The sequence below is a fragment of the Xyrauchen texanus genome, chromosome 20 (assembly GCF_025860055.1).
Source record: "Xyrauchen texanus isolate HMW12.3.18 chromosome 20, RBS_HiC_50CHRs, whole genome shotgun sequence".
In the NCBI taxonomy this organism is placed as follows: Eukaryota; Metazoa; Chordata; class Actinopteri; order Cypriniformes; family Catostomidae; genus Xyrauchen; species Xyrauchen texanus.
This window is the reverse complement of record NC_068295.1, coordinates 185,001-200,000: the sequence shown is the minus strand read 5'-3', so window position 1 is coordinate 200,000 and position 15,000 is coordinate 185,001. Positions and strand designations below refer to the sequence as shown.

Sequence of the window (15,000 nt, the reverse complement as noted above, 5' to 3'; positions counted from 1 at the left end):
CACAGGAACACACGAACACAGGAACACACGAACACAAGAACACAAGAACACATGAACACACGAACACACGAACACAAGAACACATGAACACAAGAACACAAGAACACATGAACACACGAACACACGAACACAAGAACACATGAACACAAGAACACATGAACACATGAACACATGAACACACGAACACATGAACACAAGAACACATGAAGGGAATGTCTGCGCACACAAGACAGCAGAAGAATAGTGATGATGCTTAAACTATATTGTAAGAAGGACAAACAGAGAGACAGAGAGTTGAATTGAGATAGAGCAAAAGACAGACAGATAGAGAGACAGACAGACAGATAGAGAGACAGACAGACAGATAGAGAGACAGACAGACAGTGAGATGGATGGATGGATGGATGGATGGACAGACAGATAAGAGACAGACAGACAGATAGAGAGACAGACAGACAGATAGAGAGACAGACAGACAGTGAGATGGATGGATGGATGGATGGATGGACAGACAGACAGATAAGAGACAGACAGACAGATAGAGAGACAGACAGACAGTGAGATGGATGGATGGATGGATGGATGGACAGACAGACAGATAAGAGACAGACAGACAGATAGAGAGACAGAGAGACAGACAGACAGACAGGTAGAGAGACAAACAGACAGATAGACAGAGAGACAGAGAGATACATAGAGAGACAGACAGATAGAGAGACAGACATACAGACAGGTAGAGAGACAAACAGACAGATAGATAGAGAGACAGAGAGATACATAGAGAGACAGACAGATAGAGAGATAGATAGATAGACAGACAGACAGACAGACAGATAGAGAGACAGACAGACAGACAGATAGAGAGACAGAGAGACAGACAGATAGAGAGACAGAGAGATACATAGAGAGACAGACAGATAGAGAGATAGACAGATAGAGAGATAGATAGACAGACAGACAGACAGACAGACAGATAGAGAGACAGACAGATAGAGAGACAGAGAGACAGACAGATAGAGAGACAGAGAGATACATAGAGAGACAGACAGATAGAGAGATAGACAGATAGAGAGATAGACAGACAGACAGATAGACAGACAGATAGATAGACAGACAGACAATTACAATGTTGTTTAATGTTGTAATTGGACGTTCTGTCAGTGTAAATCAACGAGAGACTTTGTACGCTTATTTGTTCTATTAAATAAAAGACAAGAAAGTCTAATGGGTTTGGAACATCATGAAGCTAAGTAAATGATGACTTGTTTTAAATGTCTTTAAATGCTAAAGTTGAATATATTGTGGAAGTTTAACAGTTGGAGGTTTAGCTCAATGTTTCAGGAATATCAGACGTGTTTGTCTCGTCGGGACAGGAGAAAGTTTGCGCATTGATTTATGCGTGTTTCGTGAATAGCTCGTGAATCTCCGCTGATTCTCTCGAGAGCGCCACTCCGCGTGATGCTAGGCCATTTAAAGCAGCAGATTTGTGTAGTCTATCAAGGGCTTTCTCGCACACTCTCACTCAGTAGTGAGAAATTGGTTGTTATCGTAGATCACAGATACGGCTTCAACCTCTTATGAAAGATGAATTAATTTCACTAATGCTTTAATGCAGGTTTCTCATGAGGCGGGCAGACCGGCGATAACCCCTGCTTCATCTCGCTCCCGCGCCGTGATTTATGCCGTCTTTTAGTAGATGAAACCGCCCGGATTCACCATCCATCTGCCTCCCTGAAGGAATCCTATTAACGGCGCTCGGGACGAGACGCACGGATGTTTGTTTAGAGCTGCTCTACAACACAACCATTCTCACCCGCTCCAACACCTGCCAATGAAAACAACCCTCAAGATATTACTTTCATTAAATATGTATTTTTGTTTTTGGGAATGGGATTATTTAGCTAGTTATATTTATTACTACAGCACAAGCAGGGCTGTGTGATCTCTGCACACACACACATACTGAGCACTTGTAGGACACGATCACTTCAAGTGAAGCCGGAGCGCTCCATTCACTATGAAAGATGATATTTGTACATTTATATGTTCGCGGGAGTTTAACACGAGTCTCTGCAGACTGCGCGCTTGAGAAGCTCTTGCGGAAAGGAGTTGCTCTTGTCAGTGGCGGAACTAGGGGGCGTGGCCACCGTGAACCGAAGCCTGGCCACCCCATTGGCCACACCACTCACAATTGCTGTTTTAGTCCTTTTATTTTTGTGGTAATTTTTTGGCACAATTTAGTTCTTAAGAGGTGAATCATCTCTGTGCAAATTAGCATGTGCGCACACCAAGCTCACCAAACCTCTCCGTCTTGGGTGTCATTGTATCTGCCCCGCCCCCACAGTCCGACGAAACCAAAACACTGCCCCGAACATTTCTGTGCCACCACAGACTGATCGCTTGCCCCCTGCCTGGCAACCCTTTGAATCACTCCTGGCTCCGCCCCTGACTCCGCCCCTGACTCTTGTTGATGGCATTTATATATTTGCTTAAAATTCTCTTAATTGGGCATTAAAATGTGAAGTGCACAATAATCGCAGTTCTCTCAGATAACCGCGATCAGACGAGGCCGCCGGTAATCACTGTGTGACGCTAAAAAAGATTAGCAGAGGCGGGGTCAAAGTTGAAATCCTTTGAATTGAATAAAGCGGTTTGACTAATGAATCGGTGCTAATCAGTTACTGTCAATCGATGTTTGTCATTGTTGTTATTATACCTTCATGTTCGTCCTCTGGAGGATTCTGCAGTGCAACAGTGAAACTGTACTGAGACATGTACATGCATGTTCTTACAGCGATTATGCTTAATAATCCGATAGCGTGTGGTCATGCAACTGCAATAAACGCTGATCCTTTATCAGTGTTAGGTCATAAGAGTAAACCGTGTACGTTGATTTCACGTTGCATGTAAACGTGTTTACCGGTGTCATTCAATGCACACACGTGTTGAGCACGCGGTTAGAAACGCAGAGAATAACGCCATTCAAACCTCATGTAAACACTGCTGTCAGATATGTTAAATAAGCAGTGGCGTGTTGGTGTGCGTGTAAACCTGCTCAGAACTGCAGAATTGGATCCTCACTTCAATGCATATTGTGTTGTTTTGAGTCATTATAGGGAGTTTTCTGGTTATTATTGAGACCAGATCTTAGATTGTATTCATTTTGGACTCTTCAATGTCTGTCCGTCATAGTAAGGAAAAACAACTATTTAGTTTACATTTCGTTTTTATTCAATAAACAGATATTAGAACCGGACCGCTGGACGAAGCTGCCAAAAACAGCTCCCGAGATCAAACTCAAATCCAATGAAACGATCAGAACCCTTTTCTGAAACAGATCCTTCATGACAGTGTTAGAATAATCATCAGCGGGACTGAACGCAGCGGCACGACAGCTGGAGGATCCATCAGCTCGACCTTACTCCAGCAGTGAGCAGATTGTTTTGTCCAGTTCTCTCTTATTCAGCTTTTCAATTAATATTGTCCCTCAGCTGCCCGGCACTTAAAGCCATAACTCACCAGCCGCTGATGTGCCGGTCATACGGGGAGGGGCCGAAAGGGAAGAGGGGTCACGGCAGTGGTGGCTGCTGGTCTTTCAAAGAGGGGAAGCTCATTTTCGGCCTACATTATAAACTTATTTACCCTATTTTTTGCACTAAATCAATCTTAGGTGTTGATCTGCCCTGCTGTTTAATTCTAATTTTTTCCTCGTAAGGAAGACTTTCAAATGGCTTCGCCAAAATCAGGTCGACAATATTAGCACCGTCTGCCATCGTGCGCAGTTTCACCCGTACGACGCTAGCCTAGCCTACTGTATGAATGAACGAACGAACGAACGAACGAACGCTCTAAAACAAAATATATTAAACTTGGTAAAACTGAAACAAGGAATGTGGTGTATAATTGTGTGAAGTGTATTATGCAAATTGACTAGCAATTTCGCCAAAGAAATATAAAGAAATAGGTTGCAGCAGTTTGTCTTTCGACTACACTTGAGAAATCCGCGATGGGACTGAGCGCGAAATAGCTTCAGTGACTTCTTATAGTACAGATTCACTGTCAATCAAAAGGAGATGCAGTCTTTCGACAGATCCTCCAATCATCACGCGGAAGCCCGGAGTCCGGGCCAGCCCACTCCTCATTCACCCCCAGAGACGCTGAGCGTCCGTGGGCGGACATAATCGCAGCATTTATCCAATGACCGTCTATTTTCGGAGCACTGAAAAAACTGTTCAGAGCAGCCCCGTTGAAGTCAGTGGACGCTCGGCTTCAACAGGGAAATGCACTGACGCTACGGGAATGTATGAGAAGTAAATCGAGTCAGCCGACCTGCTATATGTAATGTAGCTGATTCTGAACGAACTCGTCTTCGAGATGAACGTGTTCTAACGCATTTTTAGTCAATAAATTGTTTACACAATAGTACATATTTGACCATTATTTTTTTTGACATTATAGGGGAAGCTGAGCTTCCCTTGCAGTCTTAAAAGAAATCCCCACTGGGTCACGGGGCTCACGAGGGGTCTCCTTGTACAACAACAACTATATCCCCAATATTACACACTCCACTAGAGTGTTTTATTCTGGATTGGCTGCTGGTAATCCTGCTGGGCTGTCAATCAAATAAGGAAATGAAGGTGATGTCATTGGGACGTTTGACAGCGTGACAGTTTATTGATGAGGCCGGTAAAGAGGCGAGCGGCGCGAGAAACAGTCCTGACAAGTCTCCGGTTTATTTACTTGTTTACTCAAGTTCTCCATTATAAAATGCATAAAACAGATACTTCTCCATACAGACAGACGTTAACCTTAGTTTACATGTCAGGGACAAGACAAGAAATGCTAGATTGGACACACGCTTGATATCTACAATGAAAGCGCTTCCTCCCATTGAAGTGGATACACAAGCGATACAAATCAAAGACATTTGAACCATCTATTGTTCTGTTTGACACTGATCCAGGGTCTGATAGTCGAGGTGTCTGTTGTAGTACTTGACTCACGAGAAGAAGCAAAAACAAACTGGCTCTAAAGAGTTATTTGTTTGGGAATCAGACAGCATTTACATGCATGCGTTTGGCAGACACTTTTACCCAAAGTTACTTACAGTGATTTAAATCCCCGAGCAACCTGGAGATAAGTGTCTTACTCAAGGACACAATGGTGGTGGCTGTGGGGATCGAACCAGCAACCTTCTGAGTACCAATGTATTATACAGAGCACTTATTACAGGGACAATCCCCGAGCAACCTGGAGTTAAGTGTCTTACTCAAGGACACAATGGTGGTGGCTGTGGGGATCGAACCAGCAACCTTCTGAGTACCAATGTATTATACAGAGCCCTTATTACAGGGACAATCCCCCCGGAGCAACCTGGAGATAAGTGTCTTACTCAAGGACACAATGGTGGTGGCTGTGGGGATCAAACCAGCGACCTTCTGATTACCATATGTGTGATTTAGCCCGCTATGCCACCATGCCAGCCAACTATGCTGTAGTTGTTGATTCACTGAAAAGAACCAGCTCATAACAGTCATTTGTTCAGCACTATCTGTGAAGTAGCTGTCGATTAAAATACCATAAAAAAATAAAATAAAAAAAAAACATGTTCAAAAGAGTCATTTGTTTGGGAATCGGACATCACTGCTTGTGCTGTAGCTGTTGATTCACTGAAAAGATCCGGCTCAGGTCTGGGTATCTCAGCAAGTACTGACGCTGACTATCACACCTAGAGTCCTGAGTTTGAATCCAGGGCGTGCTGAGTGACTCCAGTCAGGTCTCCTTAGCAACCAAATTGGCCCGGTTGCTAGGGAGGGTAGAGTCACATGGGGTAACCTCCTCGTGGTCACTACAATGTGGTTCTCGCCTCAGTGGGGCGTGTGGTGAGTGACTCCAGTCAGGTCTCCTTAGCAACCAAATTGGTCCGGTTGCCAGGGAGGGTAGAGTCATATGGGGTAACCTCCTCATGGTCACTATAATGTGGTTCTCGCCTCGGTGGGCGTGTGGTGAGTGACTCCAGACAGGTCTCCTTAGCAACCAAATTGGCCCGGTTGCTAGGGAGGGTAGAGTCACATGGGGTAACCTCCTCGTGGTCGCTATAATGTGGTTCTCGCCTCGGTGGGCGTGTGGTGAGTGACTCCAGACAGGTCTCCTTAGCAACCAAATTGGCCCGGTTGCTAGGGAGGGTAGAGTCACATGGGGTAACCTCCTCGTGGTCGCTATAATATGGTTCTCGCTCTCGGTGGGGCGTGTGGTGAGTTGTGTGTGGATGCCGCGGAGAATAGCGTGAAGCCTCCACACACGCTACGTCTCCACGGTAACACTCTCAACAAGTCACGTGATCAGATGCGTGGATTGACGGTCTCAGACGCGGAGGCAACTGAGATTTGTCCTCCACCACTCGGATTTAGGCAAATCACTACACCACCACGAGGACTCAGAGCGCATTGGGAATTGGGTGTTACAAATGTATTTATTTTTTATTAGGACAGAAATATTTAACTATTGCATAATGTAATAAAAATATGCATTTTCTATTGCACAAATGTAAAATTTATATATATATTTTAATGAATGTAAAATTGACCAAAATAAAAGTTAATAAAAAAGACATATTTTAAATATTTATTTGCTATTTAAACATTTCCTTTTTTAAAGCTTTAAAAGGAAGTCTTATATCCTTATTTTATTATTGGATTTAGATATTTTAATTTGCTATATTTTTTTATAGATGTTTCTGAAGAGGTGTATAAAGCACACGTGCACCTTAAGAAATATGACAATTAATCTCCATAATCACAATTATTTATTTGATCATTAATCGACATCAATATTTCATCATTGTGACAGCCATAATTACCGGCCGATTTGCTGATATGCTTTAACTCAATTACAGGTCCATCTTTACACCAAAGAGTCTCTCAAACGGGTTTTTGTCTTTTAGAGAATAAAGCAACAAGAGATATTTAAAATCTCATCATGTATGCTATCATATACCAAATGACCTATGTAATTACCCAATTATTTCTGAGCGTCCAGAGACACGAGTTCGTGAACGTTCTCCTAGAACATCGTAAACGAGTCCTCTAATTACATGGTGCAGGACTGTTTTCTCATGTTTAGTGTGCACAGATTCCACGATTCTGGCCTGGCAAACTCAAGTCACTGTCCTTGATGCTATTTGCAACGCTTGCTTCATTGAGCTGATTCTTTTAAAAGTGACTCAATACTGAAAACACTGCAGCTGATTCAGTTCAGGTTTACACACGTGTTCATGTGCTGCTGTACACTTGCTGTAGAAGCGTGGGGTTTCACTCCAGCAGCTGTAGTGAGGATGGGTTGTTTAATCTGAGCCGGATGATAGCAAACAGACAGATGGAGGGGGTCTGTGCTGGTCTTCATCCATCACTGCTAGTGTTTATTAGTTATTACTCAGGCGGCTCCGTCGATCAGCTGCAGCACTTGTATATGATTCGCCGCAGTTCTCTGCAGCACGATGGCAGAAAGGTCAGCAGAGAAGAACGTTCTGGAGAAGAACCCCAATGCGCCCGCCTGTGACGGCTGATAGAGGTGGAATTATTGCCCCGTACACCCCAGTGTCTGTATGTAGAGGGATTCCTCTCTCTCGCTCGGGGTGGAGTCATCACAGTGACCCCGTTCATCACTGTCACCTCCCACACGATGTGACCTTTTAATTGGACGTCTGCGTCCACCGTGACCTCTCTAGCGGCCACTAACAGCAGACGGGCTGTTAAAGTTGCGGTGCATTGCTGGTACACAGTCTTGTGTCTTTGACTTTTTATCAGATATTCAAACACTTTTATGCTTCTAATCAAAGTTTGGGATGTTGTGATGCACCTCGGAGCTGGTTGGATCGGTTCATGCTGCACTTATGAATGATTTGTGAAATCACTATTGAAGAAAACACGTACAGAACTGAAGTAGCTGAAAAAGTGGGCGGGCACTCATGTGCTCTATATTTAGCCTCTCTGTGCTGGCATCAGGAATTACAACTAGATAGGTACATTTCCTGAAGAAAATGTGAGTAGTGCTTGCCGTGGCAAAACTCGTTAAATAGCATTTTCTAACTTGTTGCTAAGCACTAAAATAATGGTCATAAAATGTTGATAGCATGTGTTTTTCATGATGGTAGCATGTAGGTGTTATGTTTGTGTTAGCATGATGCTAGCATATTTTAGTACGTTGCTAGGCGATGCTAGCATGTGTTAACAGGATACTAGCACGTTTTTAGCATGTTTTAGCACTTTGCTAGGTGATACTAGCATGTGTTAGCACATTTTTAGCTTGTTTTAGCACTTCGCTAGTTGATGATAGCATGTGTTAACAGGATACTAGCATGTTTTTAGCATGTTTTAGCACTTTGCTGGGCGATGCTAGCATGTGTTAGCATGTTTTTAGCATGTTTTAAAACTTCGCTAGGAGATGATAGAATGTGTTAACATGTTACTAGCACATTTTAGCACTTCGCAAGGCAATGCTATCATGTTTTAGCATGATGCTAGCACATTTTTAGTATGTTTTTAACACTTCGCTAGGCGATGCTAGCATATGTTAGCATGATGCTAACACGTTTTTAGCATGTTTTAACACTTCGCTAGGCGATACTAGCATGTGGTAGAATGATGCTAACACGTTTTTAGCATGTTTTTGCACTTTGCTAGGTGATGCTATCATGTGTTAACATGATGCTAGCATGTTTTTAGCTTGTTTTAACACTCCGTTAGGCGATGCTAGCATGTGTAAACATGATGTTAGCATGTTTTTAGCATGTTTTAGCACTTCACTATGTGTTGCTAGCATGTGTTATGATAATACGTTTTTAACATGATTTAACGCTTCGCTAGGTGATGCTAGCATGTTTTAGCATGATGCTAGCATGTTTTTAGCATGTTTTAGCACTTCGCTAGGTGATGCTAGCATGTGTTATCATGATGCTAGCACGTTTTTAGCATGATTTAATGCTTTGCTAGGTGATGTTAGCATGTTTTAGCATGATGCTAGCACGTTTGTAGCATGTTTTAGCACTTCGCTAGGTGATGCTAACATGTGTTAACATGATGCTAGCACGTTTTTAGCATGATTTAACGCTTTGCTAGGTGATGCTAGCATGTTTTAGCATGATGCTAGCACGTTTTTAGCATGTTTTAGCACTTCGCTAGGTGATGCTAGCATGTGTTAGCATGAAGCTAGCACGTTTTTAGCATTTTTAGGGTGTGACTATGAAGATTTTAGGTCATTACTTATTGTCTGCTTGATAATATAAATAAATAATAAAAAGAATAATAATAAGTATGCAAGAGAACAATAGTGATGCCTTTGGCGAGCACCACTAAATATCCCCCGTGCACTCTCGTATATCCAGACGCCGTATAGATAAAGACAATAGCAATATTTCATTATGTATCTTGCTGTAATATTGAGTAAATCACTGGCACTTTACCAGCTGTAAAATACAGAAGGAAACGAGCTTTTAATTGTAAAGTCTGAGCGCTGTTCTCTGTCTGTGCTGATGTGGGCGGGACGGTCGCTCTTATTGACATTGTGAAGTGCATTCGGCCTCGCCGCGGCTTATGGATTAATGCAAGTACCCGTATGCAAATGTAATTGAATTTGATACACTTAATCTTGTCCTAATGCCAACTGAAAGATGTGAGGCGCACTCAAATCACTCTCAGGCTTTCGAGTTTTTAAATAAAATTAGTCCATTTGTAATTATGTGTCCCGGCCGGTAATTAGTTTATTCATCGCTGCAGTTAACTCCCCATTAGAGAGAGAGAGAGAGAGAGAGAGGGGTTATTTACTTATTTATTTATTTTCTTTGCATCAGTAATGAGGAGGCTTACAGCATCAATTTGTCTCTCATTTAATAACATTCAGCAGGACGAGTCATGTGCCGCCAGTCAGATCTGCCCTGTGATTGGACCGTTCAAAGAGCTTCTGTTCATCTCAATAAAACACATCTTTAAGTGCAGTTGCCCTGAAACTATTCAGTCACACCTAAAGCATCATTGCATTAGAAACATATGAAAGTGTGCGTCATGTGCATGTCTCAGAACTAACGTCTCTTTTCTGAGCCGTGTATGAAGTCCGTTAAACACAAACACATAGTGACACATTCGTAACCCCAGTTGTGTAGTTCAGTAACACTGGATGATGTCATCACGCGTTGATTGTTGGTGTTAATGCAGGACTCAGTATTGATTGCTGTTGTGTTTGTGTTCCTGCAGTGTAAGTGGTCCAGGAAAGGTTTTATCAGAACTCGATGGACTCTCGCTGACTGGTGAGTTACAAAAACACTAAAGATACCAATCCAGTCCCGCTACTATTGACGAATCATAGCGTTCCCATCCGTCACCTCATTATAGAGCAGTATATCTGTGTACTGCACCATTAGGGGTGCAACAGTATTACACATTTGACCGGAAGAAAATAGGCCAACACTGATCTTTTTAAGAGAGCCACAATGAATGTTAAAGATGTTAAAAAACCTTTGTACTTTTAAAACACTTCTGCTCTTGTTTTTGCATTTCAAAACAACTCACATGTTACATGTATGTACTGTAAATGACAGAACATTAAATAATCATGCTATGCATACTATACACTGGGAGATTCCAACCACATAACACATTTAAACCAAAGGATCTAAAGCCCCATTACACGCTGAATTATAATGGTATAATGGAGACCGCTAGAGGGCGCCGCTTGCTCACACTGACTGAAGCGCTGAATGCAGAAGCGCAGCTTTAAAGGTGCATATATGATGTTTTTACTGTACTAAATCATAAGTGACCATCATCTGTCATTAGAGAATTAGGAAACATACTAAGTTGCTTCTCCGCTAGCAATGCTACAGTCAGTGTAGTCTCTATTGGAATTTCTGTTTATGTTTTGGCCTGTGTGATCCCGCCCACTCACCTGTAGTATATTGCCATCGCCGGGTTGCCAGATGTGAACAAGTCTGCCAGTAAACAACACGGCGTGCTGCAGCCATCAAACAGATTCACCCGACCTAAAAAGCCTCGCCATCCGTCCAAACGCCACCATGACCAGAGGCGGAGTTAAACAAGAATACTGGAGACGCCTTTGGAAGGTGGAGACCGCTTAAAGCCCAGAAATCCTTTCAAACGGATGCCGAGTTGGATAATTTGCATGTCAGCATTCCTGCAACCCGCATGAGATTGGAGTCTAAAGCTGCGTACACACTGCCAGCGACATCGCGCGCGACAGCGACTCCATCCCATTCATGTTCAATGAGAGCACAGCGACTTCCGGCGACACGAGCTGTCGCGACCGTTGGCGACTAGATGTGGGCGTGTCCAGCGACGCGACAAAGTTGAGACAAGTTTCAAATGAAGAGCGACTAACGGAAGCGACAGCCAATAGGAGAGAAGACGGGAGAGCTCACGTGATCCTTCTCTCTCTCTCTCGCTCTCTCTCTCTACCTCTCTCTCTCTCTACCTCTCTCTCTCTCTCTCTCTCTCTCTCTCTCAGCTCCTGCAGTAACGGAAAGATGGATGAAAGGCTAATTCTTGCTGTTAGCAATTTTCCAGTGGAATGGCATCCGTGAATGTAATTTATAAATGTTACTAGGCAACCAGTCGTGGGAACGCCCACTAGCGACTTCACCGCCAGCCACTGGCGACCTGCAGCGACAAAGTCACAGGCAGTGTGTACGCAGCTTGAGGCGGGACAGACAACGCTCCAGTATTTGAATTTGGACTGCAGTACCCATTTCAACCACTTGTGTTCATTCTCAATCAAGCGTGCATAATTAATCACACCTAATGTATCTCAGAAGTCAAATGCCCTAATTGGACGGGATTCAGCGTACAAGTCATGTATGATACTTCAGTGTTTTCTGACATGCTTACAGCTTGACGGTAAATCCCCAGCTCTTATGCTGTATGGAAAAGAGCTGCTTGTACATTCTGCTCAATATCTTTGTGTTCCTCAGTCCTTCAGGAGTCCACGGAGAGTCTGTGGCGCGGCGGGATTAGATTAGAGCTAATCATGTTAGCAGCGCAGTTCCATATGACAGATGACACAAAACATTACACACAACTGAACCTGTGCGGAATGAATCAAAGCGTCCCGTCTCTGGGAAACGGACGGAGAGAGAGAGGGGCTAATTTAATAGATGTGCTCTAAACGCTGGCCTGATGGAGGGATGACATGGTGACGGAGGTGTGACAGGTTTAGTCATGCTGTCTTTCTGATCGTGTCACTGTTAACCAGATTACTGCTCGCTATATGAGCTGCTAACACAAGCACGCTAGTTCTGCAAGTGAGGTCAGAGGTCAGAGGTCAGACTGCATGATATTTAAAACCAGAATTAATGATCAACTCATTCATTTAAACGACGTCAGTACTTGTGAATAAACAGAACAAATATTTTATGTAATCAATCATCTCTCTTTAATATATATATATATAAATAATAATAATCAGATAATTAAAAACATAGGCCGTAAAAAAAGATGGCCGACGCCCCTTCGCTCTTTTCCATTGGTGAGAACTGAAGCCGCCAGTGTCCCGATATGGCGCTGACATCTTGGGACTTGAGTCTGCGCAGTTGCGATTTCGGGACCAGACCTGCGCAGTAGTGAGCAGGAAGTAAAGCCGCGAAATCAAGGCCCCGCCCTCAATCTTGCTGAATCAATCGCAAGCACACGCCCCTTTTGACTTTTGACGGTGTGAAATAATTAATTATAGAAATTTAGATATTACATTTAAAGCTCCAATCTCCTCAGTCCTCCGAAGATCCCGAAAAAAAGTCAGTTGGTGCTTCAGTGATTACTTCGCTCAGAGGACCTGTCAATCACAGCTGTCAATCATGATGTCACAGCAGCTTTTTTATAGCATCAAATAACTAAAAACAAACTTATTTTGAAAACAAACACTTGAAATGACATCAACGTGATAGAAACGACAGTAAATGACAGAAACTATCTTTGGAATAAAGATATGTGAAGTGTAATTTAATTGTTTAGTTGGTCTCACGTCCCGTTGAATAACATGGGGAGGCGGGGTTTATGACCTATACTAGGACCAGCCACCGGGGGGCGATCGAGACGTTTTGGCTTCACTTTTGAGGGCTTGTGTGGCACACTTGATTAAAATGCATTATATGAGGAATTGATGAGACTTAAGAATCCAATGTATTGTTTATTTGCATATTATTGGCCTACAGTTTACTGCAATATATTTAGCAATTTTATTTGTTAATCAGTTTATTAATCATTCATTAATAATTGTTTAATGTCTCACTTTGGTTGTGTCGGGTCATAAACATACCGTTTTTAAGTTAAATGTAGTTTAATACTTAGAAAAACACTCCTTGAGATCTTTAAGTTTGGGTTTGCACTCAAGCTGTGTTTTAAACGCTCTGGTTAAGTGTGTTTGTTCTCTGTATGAGCTGCTCGTTGCCTATACAGCTGAAGTGTCACTCACTGCCCCCTGGAGAAAACAGGCGGTACAACACGCTTGAATTGCTCTGGAATCTTCCTTATTACAGTCCGGGGACGTGATTAATTACATACATTTTTTAACACGTTATTTTTCATATAATGAATCTGTTATATGAAAAAAATATTAAATTGACAGCCCTAAGATGTATACAATTAACCATGTTCTAGCATAAAAAGGAATTAATTTGAAGCAATTTGTACAAAAATGAATAAAATATGATTACCGATTATTATTATTAAATATTTACATTTATGCATTTGGCAGACGCTTATATCCAAATGGACTTACAGTGCACTTATTATAGGGACAATCCCCTGGAGCAACCTGGAGTTAAGTGTCTTGCTCAAGGACACAATGGTGGTGACTGTGGGGATCAAACCAGCAACCTCCTGAGTACCAGTTATGCACTTTAGCCCACTACGCCACCAGACACTCACAAATATAGATACTTGTAGCAATGATCAGGGCCTAAACACAACACAAAGAGCTCCGGAACAACAGTCACAACGTTTATACCAGCTGAAGCGGGTTTCAAACCGGGGTTCACCCAGTTCTTTGAACTGAAGCCCAGAGCTCTGACCACTGCACCACACAATCGACAAATTTATATAGTTTAAATCCTCATGACCCAAGAAATCCAAACTCATTATTTTAGGGCGAACGGTTCAAAAAAGTTACGGGCAAAAACAGCCAATATTTTACACTTTGTCACCAAACTTTGCCTGTTAGCTCGGGTCATGGTCCTGATGAAGCACACCATATTTAGTTCCAATAGGACAAAACATTGTCGATACACGGCCTCAAATCCATTTCACATCCACTTCGTTAACTTCACATAATCTCTAAACCGTTGCACTAATTAAAATGATTTCTGGTCAGTTGTGTGTGTATTATTATGAGCCATCGTTGGACATATCGGACAAAGTTTGACGGATGTGAAAAGTAAATAATCCAAGATGGCGGCCGCTGTAATGGGCGGAGTTTTGCTGAATTGTGTCTCTAGGACAAACGGTTCAAAATATGCGCAAAAGAAAAGTGCATTTTTAACTGGTGGTGGCGCTATAGAGTATGTCCTAGAGACCCCAAATTTGGTGTAGGGGCCATTCATGCCCACCCCTATCAGTGTGCCAAATTTCATAATATTCCTATCTACAGTTCATTAGACACTAATTATTATTCGCTATAGACACCCACACTGAATAATAATATTAATACTAATGCATAAATTAGGGGCTAGCACCTTCGGGACTTGGCCACTAAATATCATTACTGTAAAGGATGATTATCATGATTTCTTTCTCTCTCAGTGCCTTCGACCTGGTCAACATCCACCTGTTCCACGATGCATCAAACTTGGTGGCGTGGGAAAAAAGTCCTTCAGTCTATTCCGGCACGCGACAGAAAGCACTCAGCTACGTGCTGGACAGGTGAGTGTGTGTGTGTGTGTGTGTGTGTGTGTGTGTGTGTGTGTGTGTGTGTGTGTGTGTGTGTGTGTGTGTGTGTGTGTGT

General features: G+C 42.7%; 1 protein-coding gene across 6 annotated transcripts in view; it reads left to right on the top strand.

The window, feature by feature from the left end:
• LOC127660807 (inositol polyphosphate-5-phosphatase A-like) overlaps positions 1 to 15,000 on the top strand; it is a 195,141-nt gene that overhangs the window by 106,828 nt on the left and 73,313 nt on the right. For 5 of the 6 annotated variants that reach the window (XR_007972683.1, XR_007972681.1, XR_007972682.1 and 2 more), the window contains exons 7-8: positions 10,248 to 10,300; positions 14,799 to 14,918. Coding sequence is in view for 3 of the 6 variants with exons in the window: in XM_052151233.1 (XP_052007193.1) it covers positions 10,248 to 10,300; positions 14,799 to 14,918 (173 nt within the window). In the remaining 3 variants the exon portion in view is untranslated. The remainder of the gene's footprint in view (positions 1 to 10,247; positions 10,301 to 14,798; positions 14,919 to 15,000) is intronic. The other variant, XM_052151234.1, reaches the window with a different exon arrangement.